The 16,128-nt window shown below is 46.2% G+C and overlaps 1 protein-coding gene across 2 annotated transcripts in view; it reads left to right on the top strand.

The window, feature by feature from the left end:
* RBM20 (RNA binding motif protein 20) overlaps positions 1-16,128 on the top strand; it is a 216,305-nt gene that overhangs the window by 180,128 nt on the left and 20,049 nt on the right. For both annotated transcript variants that reach the window (XM_083149840.1, XM_083149841.1), the window contains exons 10-13: positions 764-862; positions 10,044-10,608; positions 11,976-12,074; positions 13,938-14,059. In XM_083149840.1, the coding sequence (XP_083005966.1) occupies positions 764-862; positions 10,044-10,608; positions 11,976-12,074; positions 13,938-14,059 (885 nt within the window). The remainder of the gene's footprint in view (positions 1-763; positions 863-10,043; positions 10,609-11,975; positions 12,075-13,937; positions 14,060-16,128) is intronic.

Here is a 16,128-nt window from a genome sequence, read left to right as displayed (position 1 = left end):
AATCTGACCACACAGCTCCTGAAAAATCTGACCACACAGCTCCTGTTATATCTGAAAAAAAACAGCCCAGATCCATGTAATCATGTTGCCCAGATAAATCTGACAACACAGCCCTCACATACCTACCAACACAGTCCAGATAAATGTAATCACGTTGCCCGGATAAATCTGACAACACAGCCAAGAAAAATGTGATGTCGTTGGTTGGATAAATCTGACAACACAGCCCAGATAAATGTAACCACATGGTATCTGTCACAAGGTCAGTACGTTGATACCACATGGTCAAAAGGTCAACATGGCTGACGTGGCAATAGTTGACACATGAAAAGGTCGGCATTTATTTCTTTTTTCATTTTTTTCTTTATTTTCACTTTTTCTTATACTAAACCATACCTGTGGACTCTGATCCGTAACAGTAAAGTGTGCCAAGCGCAACAGAATCAGAGGGAGGGACATTGCCCGAAACATGGGGAGCGAAGCATTAATTTGTTTTTGTAGTGACACAAAAAAAATGTAAAAAATAAAACTTGTGTTGACCGTTTAACCAGTCCTCCAAGATTGTGTTCGCCAATTTGTGTTGGATAAAATGAATACATTGTAATCCTTATTTTGGTCTGGTGCTGAATTACAAAGTGCTTGTCTGTGATATGGATAAAAGGAAGGACGCCGTTTCTAATGTATTGTAGTATGTAAGGCCGGTGTGCGTATGTGGATAATGTCCTTCTGACCCACTGATTTGTTGTAATTACATTTTCATCAGATTGTAAATAGGGAAGAAACGATTAACCACAACTCAGTGCCAAGCCGAACCAAGAAGGACTTGGAAGAACCAGATCTTGAACCTGCACTTAGACAGAAAGTAAGTAAAAAAAGATTAAGATCCGGTTTCCCCTGTCTTCATCATGTATCCTATTAGGTGTAAAGACAATATATATATATATATATATATATATATATATATATATGGGGCGGCTTTCGGGGAGTTTTCTCTATGAATTCCCAGCTGACTTCTTCTGTTCCTTGGTCCTGCCATTTAATTTAACCCTTTGGGGTGTATTCACTGTTGGTCGTTAGGTCCATTCTGTCTAAAACAGCATATTTTACGCCTGAAAAAAAAGTCTAGATGAATTGTAGTATTCACTATCATTTTTTTTAGACAGTCTAAAGCATTTCACCTGTCAACTCTTTTCGTTTGCCTCGCCTGTCTAAATGAGTCATTTGGACTTTTTGTTTCACTTTGTCTAAACTCAGCCATGATAATCTGATTTAGCCTATTCAGTGTCTGATTGTCTAAATGGATTCTACAGTTTTCAGGCAGCCTTTAGACAAAGTGAACTAGACAATTTCTTCTGTCGGGACTAGTCTACAAAACATAAAATATTATTTAATTTATGTAGTTTTTTTAATTAATCAATGTCATTTATTGTCATTTTGCTTATAAATACATTATGTATGTTTATTATTGTCTATATGAATATATTTAGATTTTTTTAATTTTTTTTTTTTACTCTACCCATGTAGCATTGTGTTTTACTGCAGTGTTGTACCCATGTGATGTTTTTACCCAAGATTCTGTTATCCCTCACTCCCATTTTGAGACTGTCAACCTTTTACGTAACCACCATGCCGACCTAACCACCTGTCATCCTAATGACCATGTCGACCTTCCACCATGTCGACCTAATGACCCTGTCGACCCTCCACCTGTCAACCTAACCCCCATGGTCTACCTAACCATGTCGACCTTCCACCATGTCAACCTTCCACCATGTCGACCTAACCACCATGCCGACTTAATGACCATGTCGGCCTTCCCACGCGTCGACCGTCCACCATGTCGACCTAATGACCCTGTCGACCCTCCACCTGTCAACCTAACCCCCATGGTCGACCTAACCATGTCGACCTTCCACCATGTCAACCTTCCCCCATGTCAACCTAATCCACATGTCAACAAAATCAGGTGCAGGTGGTCAGCAGGTGGTCAGCAGGGGGGGGGGGGTGTGAAGGAGGCCAGCAGGGGGGGTGAAGGGGGCCATCAGGGCGGGGGGGGGGATGAAGGAGGCCAGCAAACGGGGGGGGGGGGGGGTGAAGGAGGCAAGCGGGGAGGGGGGGGGGGGGTAGGCAGAGTACACAGATACAAGGGGAGGGAGCATACAGGCGGGCAATCCAGGAGGCATCCATGCCGAGATCGCGGCTGGGCTATCACAACCCCATATCACCTCCGTCCCCATCCACCCACCATGCAATGCCCGCTCTGCATCTAGTAATCCCCCACCTGCCCTGCAGCTTCTAATCCCCCGCAAGGTGTCTGCCCGCTGACCGGCTGCGCACAGCGTGCGGGCACTTCAGGTGGCTGAGATCGCGGCTGTGCTGTCCTCCTGCTGTCCGCCCACAGCGTCTACAATCCCCCGTGAGCTTTCCTCCTGCTGTCCGCCCGCTGCCCGGCGGCTGTCTGCCCGGCTGCCACCGCCGGGCAGCGAGCGGACAGCAGGAGGAAAGCTCACGGGGGATTGTAGACGCTGTGGGCGGACAGCAGGAGGACAGCACAGCCGCGATCTCAGCCACCTGAAGTGCCCGCACGCTGTGCGCAGCCGGTCAGCGGGCAGATACCTTGCGGGGGATTAGAAGCTGCAGGGCAGGTGGGGGATTACTAGATGCAGAGCGGGCATTGCATGGTGGGTGGATGGGGACGGAGGTGATATGGGATTGTGATAGCACAGCCGCGATCTCGGCATGGATGCCTCCTGGAGTGCCTGCCCGCTGAGCGGCAGCCAGTCAGTGGGCAGACACCTTGCAGCGGGGGATTAGTAGATGCAGGGCGGGTGGGGGATTACTAGATTCAGCGGCATTGCATGGTGGCTGGACGGGAACGGAGGCGGTTGTACCCGGAGACCCAGCAGGGAGGGTGGGATGGAGGGATTGGTGTTAATTGAACTCCCCTGCATGTGCATGAAAAGAAGCAGGGGAGTTAGAAGAAAATAAAAGTTTACATTCACAATAGCACCTCTCCAAAAAAGCAAATGGTGTGTGTGTGTGTGTGTGTGTGTGTGTGTGTGTGTGTGTGTGTGTGTGTGACTGTCCAGGCCTGCAGGCGAATTGGACATGCCCCCTTTCGCCTCATTGGTTTTTAACGCCAGGAGGTGTTCTGAACTGATTTCACCCTGAATACACTAAATGGTGAAAGGGTGAAACACAATTCGCCTGTCTAGCTGATGTAAAAGCTAGAACAGGCGGAACTACATCAGCTAACGACGGACCCTGAATATGCCCCTTTGAGTGACGAAATCTCTGTGAGAAATGTTCAAAATATCCACTAAGAATGCCAGAGTCCCTCCCATTTGTTATATAAAGTAAAAAAAAAAATATTACAGGTCATTATAATGAATGCCTATGTTTGTTTATCCGCTTTTACACCTATTTTGACCAATTCACTCTGCTGTTGAAGGGTTAATACTGATTCGTTGAAGTTTGAATTTTGGAGGAGTCCAACTCTGACCCCGTCGCTGGTGTTTCTTGGGTAGATAATACGGCACAGAGGGGATAATTAACCCTTTCTTGCTGGCTGCTCCTAGACTGTAACAAAATAAACATTAAGCAGCGTCCTCTGATCCTTTCATGTAATCCCCACAAGCCTTTCGCAGAGCTACTAACATGCCCTTTAATCTAAGAATAAATCAACAATTTGCCGTGTTAAACCAGCAGTCATTAGGAGATGGTATTGCATGAACTTAAGCATTTAGAGCCTAAAAAAAGAACTGTACCCATTGATGAAAATGATCCGTTGACTTGTGTCCCGGCCTATGTTATTTCATCTCTTGCAGTCGCAGTTGATATATAGTTGACACTGGTTTGCATAGCTGTTGTGTAAGGAGAGTGCCCTGCATTGACCTTGCCGTGTTGCTTTGCTTAACACTGTTTTTTTTTACATGTTTGTTGCAAATATAAATTACCTTTGCGTGACTTCCCTCGGCGGCATGAGCTGAAAGACACGCGTGATCGGGAAACATGTCAGACAGCGCACATCTATTACACGGTCTAGATAGGACTATGGGATAACGGTCATTAGGTCAACCGTATTAAGTGGACATGCACTGAGAGTCGACAGGCCTGTACGTCGAAAGCTGAATTAAGTTGACATGCTAAGGTAGAAAGGGTTGGAAGGTCGACACAAGTAATAGGTTGACAATGGCAAATTAGACAGTCGAAAGGTCGACTTGATTATTTTATGTTTTATTTTGAGCCGACGTGCCGACAGGCGGTATTCATGCCTACCTTTTACTAGGCTGCGGAGGTAGAATAGAATAGTGTGCCGAGCGCAGCGATGCACCGTGTCCGCATGGAGAGCGCAGTGTTACACTTAGATGGGGTCCATGTCGACTATGTCGACATTCAGAACAAAAACCGTGAATAACTCATGTCGACTTTTTGACTGTCGACCTTGCCATAGTTGACCTAGTGTTTGTGTCAACCTTCCAACCCTGTCGACCTTAGCCATGTTGACAAATTTTAAGTGTCAACCTAAGGCCCGTTGACCTTCAGTGTCGACCCAATGCATGTTGACGTACAGTTGGTCGACCCAATTACCCATACCTGGGACTATGGAGGTGATTCTGGTTGGTTTGCAAAAGAAAACTCCTTCTTTAATGGAAAAAAACCATGCTGCACTGCAGGTGGGGCAGATGTAACATGTGCAGAGAGAGTTAGATTTGGGTGGGGGGGGGGGGTGCATTCAAAATGAAATGGCAGTGTAAGAGTAAAACAGCCAGTATTTGCCCTTCACAGAAACAAAATAACTCACCCAATTGTAACTCTCTCTGCACATGTTACATCTGCCCTACCTGCAGTGCAGCACAGTTTTGTCCATTGAAGAAGGAACCCACCTGAATCACCCCTATATATGTTCCCCTTCCACAGACTTGCTGTCAGTGACAGTGCAGTATATTTCATTTATTCTGGTAGCGACCGGTAAATGATATATTTGTGGTGAAAGAATATTTGTGTCTGAGAGAAATGTCCTGGGAATATCTCCAGCGCTCTCTCTCTCTTTCTAATCATGAGCTGGGGGTCAGATGTATCAATATCTGTGTGGGCAGACAAACTGGTCTGGTAAGCACGGACGGTAGCTGCTATAGCAGGACTGAAATCCAGATTATTAGACAGCCGCGTCTGACAATACTGCCACAAGTGTAACCGTTGGAGATTCCTATTTCCCAGGCCCAGTTGACATGGGAACTTGCCAATGAGACTTTAAAGGTAAACTATGTAGAAACAGATGTTTTTTTTAAGGCCATGGGATTTATATACAAAGCGTCAGGTTGTAAAACGCAGCACTTCTAAACATGTTTATGCCCAAATTTTAAAAGGGTGAAGGTTTTACTAGTCGTGTCTTGCTGGTAAAAGCATGGCCCATTTAAATGACATCTGTAAGCACGATCAGAAGCAGCAGGTTGCTTCGTACATACAGATAGTGGTAGATGCTCAATTAGTTCAGTAATATTACTCAGGTGCATGAGGGAGGGGTTAATACTGGGTAATAAAACAATACATTGTTTCCCCAGCTCACTGAATGGTATTAGTAACCAATCTTGAATACTACATGATAATAGAATTCAGAGATATTGGTTACATATACCTGTGCAGGTGTATGATATGCCCCCAAGCCGCGTCAAGGCTTCGTACATAAGAAAAAATAATAGACAACAAGTTGTCTATTTTAGAGGCGCTTATTGCACGGGATGCTTCTCTCAAGCAGCAGCAAGAAACAGGAGATTGTCAGTCTCCTGATAATAAAGAGAAGAAACAAGAAGATTGTGCTGCGCTTCTTTTGAAGTAAATAAAACAATATTTTAATAATAAGAAGAAGCAACAAATATAATAAAATTACATACTCTATTACATCTAAAAATGATAAAATCAGTGCAGTGTATATTCACCCATCACTTTAGCAAATGGCACGAATCCGATTTTGTAAAGCCATACCTCCCAACCGTCCCAATAACTCTACGTCCCTCCCGCCACCAGCAATGTCCCGTGGCGAGGGGGGGGGGTAGAGCAGTTGGGAGTCCCTGTTAGTTGCTGGCGAGCGGAAAATAGACGCATCCAGAGGGGCTGGGGGCTTGGCTAGAGGCCTCACGGGACAACGCGATTATAGGCCAAGCCCCCTCCTGCGGCAAGCAACATCCCCTAATTTCAGTGCAAGTGTCCCTCGTCGGACCAGCTGAAAGTTGGGAGGTATGATAAAGCCAATATTTCCCAAGGCTGGTAAGGCATATCCAGCTTGCTGACATCATACAGCCAACTGCTGCCTCACCACAAAGGAAAGCCACCTTGCCATTATCATACCAGAGGAACTCAGAACCTTTTCAGGATATAGAGAGACGTTCCCTTGCCAGCCTTGGGAAATATTGGCCTTACAAAAACGGATCCGTGCCACTTGCTAAAGTGATGGGTGAATATACACTGCACTGAATACCAGCACCTCTTTTATGTTGTTATTTTATCATTTTTAGATGTAATAGAGTATGTAATTTTATTATATTTGTTGCTTATTATTAAAATATTGTCTTGTTGCTTTGTACATAAACCCCCAAAGCAAATGCACCGATGGTAAGTCTAGTTACAGTTAATTATAGTGAGGGCTTATGTGAACAGTGCAGGTAATCTACTTTGATATAACACATACAGATGTGCCCAAATACATCTAGCATCCTTTCCTATTAAATAGCGTCTCATTTGCAGAATGGAGTGAATAGGAAGCACAAGTAGCTTCTGCTGATTAAAATATGTGGCCCGTCTATATTCAGCCGTGTCTACATACAAAATGCTATGTTACACTGGTTTCCAGGAAAACAATATTAGGTTCCATGAGTGCACAGTCACACACTAAATGTAGACATGCCACATATCATTTTAATCAGCAGAAGCTGCTTGTGTGGCCTACCAACAAATAAGATGCTATAACAGAATACCCGGTGATACAGAGTCACTGTGATCAGGCGTTATGTAGAATGTGACATGTTTTGCATGGAGGATAGTCTCTTATATACAATATTACAGAACACAGAATGTGTTCAGCTCAACTAGGACAGTGAGCCTTGCATGCAGGGCTAAAATCATTCAATGGTGATGTCAGCTGACACCCCCCCCCCCCCGGCATTAGTATGGGAACACCCAGTGCTTGCATGTGAATGACCATGAAACGCTGGCCGTTCCCATGGCCGCTACCCGTGTCCACCACCCCATGCCCCCCGCCTCCACTGCTCCGTGCGAACGGGCCGGCGACTATACAAGTCGCCACGTCTGTTCTCAAACTGGGCCTGTACATGCGCAGAAATGCTTATGAGCAGTAGCAAAACATTGCGGGGAGCGTGCACATCTGAATGACCTCCTTAATCTGTACCACAAAGGGCAGGTGAATTATATTTGTGCCAGTAACATATAAAGCTGGGTACACACCAGCAGATATATCTACAGACGGATCTGGCAGTGTGTTCTCCATAATCACTGGCCCATCTGTCGGGACTGACATCACAAATGAGCTGTCAGTCACTGGCGGCTCCCGGCGGTCAGTATGGGAGGAGTATATGCGAATTTGAGTAACTGTATCCAATCAACCATTAAATCATTAATTACTTCCCTGCACAGAGATTTGTGCACCTCAGAACCAGCCCCATGTGAGAATAAGCAATGCACGCTACTGTGCAAGTAACCCATGCGTGCGCCAAACAGGAAGGCGTGATTTATCCGCAAGCAACAAGTGGTCACATATCTACACACAAAACACATATGTATACGGAAACAAAACCTAAACGCCTAAACTGAGCTCATATTACTAAGGGGGATATCCTATTACCCACCATCGCTGATCACAGGTACTAAGCTAATTACCCCCGATAAGCCACCTGGGGCAACGACTGATCTGGAATTTGTTTCCTCCGCCTTAGGTGGACAAAGCCAACCCCCCCCCCCCAAAAAGCAGCCCTGTTTCCAGAGATAACGGGGTTGCTTCGCTGCCTTCAGGCGATATAAAACATCGGCAAAACATCTGGAAAAGTATTAATAAAAACCCTGTATTTTTGCTCCCGATGCGTTACCAGTGGTGATAGGAAATCCCCCCCCCCCCCATGTACTGAGGGGCAGATGTATTACACCTGCTCAGTGATAAAGCGGTAATAAAGTGGGAAGTGATAACACACCAACCAATCAGCTGTGTTTAATAAATGACAGTTGTTGATTGGCTGGTGCGTTATCAGCTTAACTATAACACTACTTTATCACTTAGCAGGCTTAATACATATTACCGTGAATGGGTTAATGTTTGCCAGAAGAACTGACACTCAGGCGCATACAATGAGCAGTTATTAAGCCAAAAATGACAGCATATCACATTCCTAAATACCTACATTTAGTCATGCATCTGCCATTACCAAATGCACCTCCGAATCCCCCCCAACCCCCCTCTTACTATATTCATACCCTTCACTTGTAAGCCATCAGTCATAGCGGTTTAATCACTATTTCAGATGGGATGTTGCTATGGGTAACCAATCAGATACTAGCTATTATCTTCTGGAAGGTGCTAATTAAATAAGAAGTAGATTCTGATTGGTTGCCCTTAGCAACATCCCATTTAACAGAGAACTCCCATCTTGGTGAATAAAGCCATAGTGTGATTTGTTTGTACCCTGCCAATAACAGCTTTCAGAGGAATCCCCTAGTATTTACATCACACATTACTCAGAATGCAATGCAGGGGATTGGAACTCACAACCTCATACACCACAGTCACACACACGCTCACAGACTAGAGTTATATGTGTGATATAGACTCGTCGTCTATTGGGGCCTACACATGGGGCAATATCAGGGCATTTTTTAAGTGCTCTAACTAGATCGCTTAGAAAATGCCCCTAAGATGTAGCACCTCTCCGCCAGCTCAGGGAATCGCCAGATCTGACGGGGCCGCGCAAGCTTCTCTCACACTCCTGCGTCCCGTCAGCACGGTAGCGAATTTCCTGCCCGTCTTCACTCCAGGGAGATGGGCATGGCGAGTGGGGCTGCGGGGGGCTACGGGTGAGACATGGGAGTGGCGGGTAGTCGGCGGAGGGTGGCGGCAGACTACATCAAAACGGGGCGCGCAAGCAAGAAACCTCGTCGCTATCGCCCAGCGATTAGCGTCCAGCAAGCTAGAAATATCTAGTAATACCGCTGGGCAGGACCAGTGTTCTCCGGTGACAGATCGCTCAGCACACAGCGCGGACACAGCGCTGTGTAGCGCTGTGTGCTGAGCGATCTTGCTGAGCATTCCGAGCGATCTAGCATTGCTCAGAACGTTTAGCAAATCTCTCCGTGTGTAGGACCCTTAAATCTGGTACACTGACACACACCGAGAACACAGGTTCTCAAACTTGGTCCTCAGGACCCCACACGGTGCATGTTTTCCAGGTCTCCTCACAAGTGATATAATTAGCTCCAACTGTTGATCTTTTCAAATTTGCAGCTTTGCGTGTCATTTTAACGCCGTCCACACAAACGGCCTCCCCCCTGCATGCCGATTTCCCCGCACGCTTGCGAAAGGATGTTTAGCATAAGCATCCATTAGCAGCCTTGCGTGTGGGGGCAAAATCATTCGATGGTCACAGACCATCGAATGATTTTGCCGGCGCTCACAGATGTAAGACACCTCTCTGATGTCTTACATCTGCGGGCACCCTGTACGGGAAGCAGGCGGGCAGCTGAATTCTGGACGTTCCCATGGGCGCAGCTCGTCGCCGTTAAACCCCCACCACCACCACACTGCTAGGTGCCAACAGGATCGTGAACAAGCAGTTTGCCACGCCCGCTCTCACCAAGAGGCTGCACATGCGCATAAAAGTTTATGCGCGTGCACAGTCGTTCACCATCGCTCCCCTGTGCGAACGCGCAACTTTAGCGAATAATCCAGAATCAGGGCCTATATGCAAGACCTGAATACCAATCCGATAGTGATATGTATTGCCCCTACTAGCAGTCCATTAATGCGCTTATCCCCTTCACAGGAGCAGGACTGGGAGAGCGGAAGTGAGCTGGAGCCAGACAGCTGGTACCCAACAAACATGGAGGAACTTGTCACTGTGGATGAAGTCGGAGAGGAAGATCTAATTGTAGAACCCGACATTACTGAGCTTGAAGAAATTGTTCCGGTGGTAGCCAAGGACAAAGAGAACTGCGTTCAGATGTGCGCACATGGGATAAACGCCGTCGACTTGCAATGCCGTTATAGTCAGAGAACCCGGAGTGAATGTTCCTCTGTGGCGATGAGTTGTGCGTCGCTTAGAGGAAGTGCAAGCCCTGGCAGCAGCTGCGGCGACCCAGCTGCCAACGCGCCTGATGTAAACGAGGCTTTCGGGGAGAAAGGCGATAAACTGGAAAAAAGTGCCGCAAGTCCCAACAGACTCCAGGAAAATGCGAGAGAGAGTACAGGTGACGTCACGGACTCCAAGACGACTGCGGCGGATCTGTGTAACAGAATAGACTCTCCGCCAGATCGGAATGTGATAATGATGGAGGTGCACATACAAGAGGATAGGCGGAACAAAAGGGAGAGGGAAATCTCTATTTCTGGTACGTTACACGACAAAGTCTCCCACTGAGGAAGTTAATGGAATATACAATGTGACAGGTCCACCAAGGATGTCATTGTTGCAAATATTTTCATTTTATTTAATTTCCAGGAAATATCCATTAGATGGATTATTGCTACAATCATCCGATGCAGTGACATAATTCCCCCTCCCCCCAAATAGAAATTCCTATATTTTATGGTATTACGTTCAGCTCATATCTTGGGATATCGAGCAACAATTAACAAATAGGGGGAGATGTAATAGGGTGAGATTTTTTAGGTGTCTAAAAAAAATCGCACCAAATTGCACAAATCACATTTGCAACTTTAATGTAATAAGGTGCGTTTTTTTTAGACAAAGTCAGAATTTGCATGCTATTTATTGTGATTTTTAGTAATCAAAAATGTGCAATTTTTAGACATGCGTTTTTTAGTAATGATATTGTATGATTTTGCAGTATTTAGTAAAACAACAACAAAAAAAACCCTGTTATTTTTGGAACCAGGACCGGTCCAAGAGCCTGGTTTCTGAAATAAGGGGGAACACCTACACATTTTCTCCCGCTTTTCTTTTTAAACCAGGACCGCCTTAATGAGTCCGGGGCTGGTTTGGCTCAGGAAGGGGGACCCCACGCAGTTTTTTTTTACATTTTCGCTTTAACAAATTTTTTGTACAGAACCATGTACAGATCTCACTGTAACATTTACCAAAAATCGCACCCTATTACATTTGCGAATACTATCCTTTATAAATGGAAAACATCTGGATGCGAATGCGATTTTTTTTCACATGCCAAAATGTGCGATTTTTACTGCTAAATGTGCCAATGAATTTGTTTACCGAAAAATCGCAAGTGTCCAAAAATCGCACCGTATTCCATTTCACCCACAATCTTCTGGGCCAGTGAACATGAGTCCTCTGTATTATGTACATGAGGTGACCACACAATTAAGCTCTTCTCCTCTGGTTCTCATCACTGATGGACCGAAGTCAGCAGCTGGGCCCCGATATTAATTCTCTTTCGGAGATCCTCCCGGTTAATCCGGTCCAGCTATCTGATTGCTGGTGTATATCTTACCTCTATTAGGGCACTTGGAATAGCTATTCTCTGCAGGGGTCGCATTAGGACACTGGTTCTTAACTCCAGTCCTCAAGATCAGGTTATGTTTTCAGGATTTCTACAATACATCACCTCACCTGTGCACGATTAAAGAAATCCAGAAAACTGGTGGGGACTGGAGTCGAGGACCACTGTCTAACATCAAGGAGCGTAGAGAATGATTTTGATGAGCTGGGTAATGAATAAATAAGGGGTGATAATTATACAGTTCTACTTGACTGATTTAAAACATTCTCTGTCTTTAGAAATGAAACCTGAAGCGCCAGATTTAGAACCAAAGGAAACGCATTTGTCGCCTTCATGGGAGCAAGATGATGTATTTACTGAGCTAAGCATCCCTCTTGGTGAGTATGGGATCCTCAGGATGTTCTTTGTTACATAAAGAATATAGACACGCTGCACTGCCAGTGGGGCAGATGTAACAGGTGCAGAGAGAGTTAGATTTGGGTGGGTTTGATTTTCCTCTCTGCGGGTTGAATACTGGCTGCGTTTACATGTAGCTTAACCACTTGCCTGGAATGGTTGCATCAGATGGCACCGCATCAGGATGGGCTTTCCCTTACACGGTTGCATCTGATGCGAACTGTCAGGAAACCCCCTGCCGTTCCTATGGGTCCCTCACTCCCCTCTCCTGATTGTTGTTGATCGTCAGTCCGGCAGCACCTTCGGCTGCAGGATAAGGTCCCGGGAAACGGAAGTCACGATGTTCTGACCATTAATGAACACTATCAATGTTTGTACCGATATTTTAAAAAAAAAGTTGTTTTTTTTTACAAATAAAATTATATTGGATATACAGGCTGAGTATCCCTTATCCATATGTTAAAAAAAAAAAGCGAAATATCCCATTTTTGTTCCCCGCACCATTTTTCATACTCACTTGGTCCCCCGGCAAACACGGCATCCATCTTCAGAGGCATTCCCAGTCCTAATGATGTATTTAGCGGGTGCGCCTGTGACATCATGATGTTACCCATGTACCCACGCAATGCATCAATGAGACTGGGGATGCCTGTGAAGATTTACACCTGGGGGGATGCTGGGGCACCGCCTGAGAACCAGGTGAGTATGAAAAACAAAACAATATTCCAAAATCCAGCAGTATCCCTTAGCCAAAATGCTCCTGGTCCCAAACATTTGGTATAAGGGATACTCATTTTGTACTTAAAATAAATTTTCTTAACTTTTTTAAAAAATTAAATTTTTTAAGCAATTTAAAAAAAAACTTTATTAACCCTTTGAGTGCTAAGGGAATTTGTCAAAATAGGTGTGAAAGTTGCCGGTACTTGTGTATTATCACGGCGCCCGATTTTATCTAAATTGTATACGATATTGCATACAATTTAGCGGGCGAGTTTTCAGCCGATTCGATCCGCAATGTGATTTCGCGGACGATTTTCGGTCGATTATCTGCAATTTCCTGCCGATATGCATGCTATACCATCCTTACACACCCCCACTATCCAAGTCAGCCCGAAGTGTGGCGACCTGTTCATACCCCCACTATCCACTATCCACGTCGGAGTGGAGTTGACTTTATAAAGCGCTGCGCTGGCCACGGAATACACGTCAAGTAATCCATGTCCGCTCGCCACGCTTCGGGATCGTTTTACGCGTCCCCTCGCGGGGTGCGCTACGCTCGCCACACTTTATACAATCAACTCCGCGCCGACGTGGATAGTGGGGGTATGAACAGGTCGGGAGGACGCATACCGCATCCGCTCGCCACGCTCCGGGCTAACTTGGATAGTGGGGGTGTGCAAGGATGGAATAGCATGCAAATCGGCAGGGCGCCGTGATACTACACAAGTACCAAGTTGCTAAGCAAACATTTTTAGTTCATCATAATGACCGGTAATATTTACCTTATATAGGAAATATAATCTTTTTTTTTTACAAATTATTTTTTTATTTGAATTTATATAATAAATAGTCATTTTTAGCAGATAAAATGCGCATCTCTACTATTGTAAAGCGCAAATGAATCTGCTGCGCTGTGTAGGAAACCAAATAAATAAATCTCTAACAGATGTTGGCAATGAAAGGGTTACAGTAAGTCGTTACACAGTTACCCTCTGCCTAATGAAATTGTCTGAGAATTTGATATACACTTATACCAGAAAGCTGTATGTACTATAGGTTACTAGAATATGCATTGATATCAATGTAGTTACGTGTCCTCACGTGTCTGTAATGCCGTTATATAGGCGTGGAATTCGTGGTGCCGAGAACTGGCTTCTACTGCAAACTCTGTGGCCTCTTTTACACCAGCGAAGAAGCAGCGAAGACGTCCCACTGTCGGAGCCGGGTGCACTACAAGAACCTCCAGGTATTTATCATCTGCTAGTGAAATGCCGGGACCTGCGTCAGAACCACCCTAATGACTGATTACATGTTTGGAAGTTTTCAGTTAGTTTAACCCCTTCACGACATTTGACGTATATATACGTCATGGTCGGGAAGTACTTCCCGACCGTTGACGTATATATACGTCATGACTTCTAACTGTCACTGCGTCTAGAGACGCAGTGACAGTTAGGTGATGTCTGCTGTCCCTGACAGCAGACATCCCCCCTCGTCGCCCAGGGGGGGCAGGGGTGCCCCCCCCGGTCGGCGATCGCTGTGATTGGCTGTTCAAATCTGAACAGTCAATCACAGCGTTTCCTGTGTTACCGGCGGCTAAGCCGCTCGGTAACACAGAAAACGGTGGTGATCGGTGCAGCACCGATCACCACCGATGTGCAGCCCCCCCTCCCACCCGCCGGGCACTCACCCGGCAGCTCCGTCAGGTCCCCCGGCTCCCCCGGTGCGCACGCAGCGCTGCCCTCCTCCCCCCTCCCTCCCGCAGCAGCAGCAGCAGCAGCAGCATGATCATGCTGCTAGAAAAGTTAAAATAAATTAAAAGATAAATATTGCAAATGTGTATATATATATATATATATATATATATATATATATATATATATATATATACACATACACACACATTATATATATATATATATATATATGTGTGTGTGTATATATATATGTATATATACAGATGGGGCCGGGCTCATCTTTGCAGGGGATGGCGATGGCGTCGCCATCGCCATTCCCTGCTCCCGCGCCATCTGTGTGTCGGAAGGGGACGCGCGCGTCCCCTTCCGACGGTGCTGCCCTCGGTCGCCCGGTGCCCACACCGGGCGCCCGCACCCCCCCACAGCCTCCTCGGGTCCCCCCAGCCCCCCTCGAGCGGGAGGCGGACAGTATTGTGTCCGCCTCGCCGCCCGGCCGCCCGGATACTGAGACGCGCGTGCGTGGGGGACGCACGCGCGTCTCAGTCAGATGGCGCGCCGTGTTGCTGGCGGATCGCCAGCAGCATGCTGCTGGCGATTCGCCAGCAAGCATAAGGCCTGCGCTATCTGTATATATATATATATATATATATATATATGTGTGTGTGTGTGTGTGTGTGTGTGTGTATACCGCACCGATCACCAACGATCGCCAGCCCTCCCCCCCCTCCCACCCGGCAGCCCCCCTCCCTCCCACCCACCCGGCTGCCGCAGCGCCAGCACCCCTCCCACCCCCCCGCCAGCCGCAGCGCCAGCCCCCCTCCCAAAGCTGGTGACCAAAATGGGGTCACTTGTGGGGGGGTTCCACTGTATTGGTGCTTCGGGGGTCTTGCTAATGCGACATAGCACCCACCATTCATTCCACCACCAAAAATCACTCCTTCCCTTCTGAGTCCTGCCATGCACCCAACTGGTAATTTTTGGTCACATGTGAGGCATTGCCGTACTCGGGAGAAATTGGGGCACAGATTTTGGGGTGCTTTGTCTCCTTCATTCCTTGTGAAAATTAAAAATTTTGAGCCAGAACTGCATTTTTGTGTAAAAAATTAAAATTTTTTACACAAAAATGCAGATCTGGCTCAAAATTTTTCATTTTCACAAGGAATGAAGGAGACAAAGCACCCCAAAATCTGTGCCCCAATTTCTCCCGGGTACGGCAATGCCTCACATGTGACCAAAAAATACCAGTTGGGTGCATGGCAGGACTCAGAAGGGAAGGAGTGATTTTTGGATTTTGCAGCACAGATTCTGGTTGAATGACCCCCGAAACACCCATACAGTGGAACCCCCCCACAAGTGACCCCATTTTGCAAACTACACCCCTCAGGGAATTCATCTAGGGGTATAGAGTACATTTCAAACCCCCCGAGGTTTCACCAATTTTGATACAACTGAGCTGTGAAAATGAAAAATTAATTTTTTTCATTTTCACTGCCCAGTTGTACCACAATTGGTGAAACCCCTGGGGGTTTGAAATGTACACTATACCCCTAGATGAATTCCCTGAGGGGTGTAGATTGCAAAATGGGGTGACTTGTGGGGGAGGTTCCTAACTTTTAGC

Source organism: Crinia signifera, chromosome 6 (assembly GCF_055691185.1).
Source record: "Crinia signifera chromosome 6, ASM5569118v1, whole genome shotgun sequence".
Classification (NCBI taxonomy): domain Eukaryota; kingdom Metazoa; phylum Chordata; class Amphibia; order Anura; family Myobatrachidae; genus Crinia; species Crinia signifera.
Note: the sequence above shows the minus strand (reverse complement) of the source record. Positions and strands in the feature narration are given on the sequence as shown.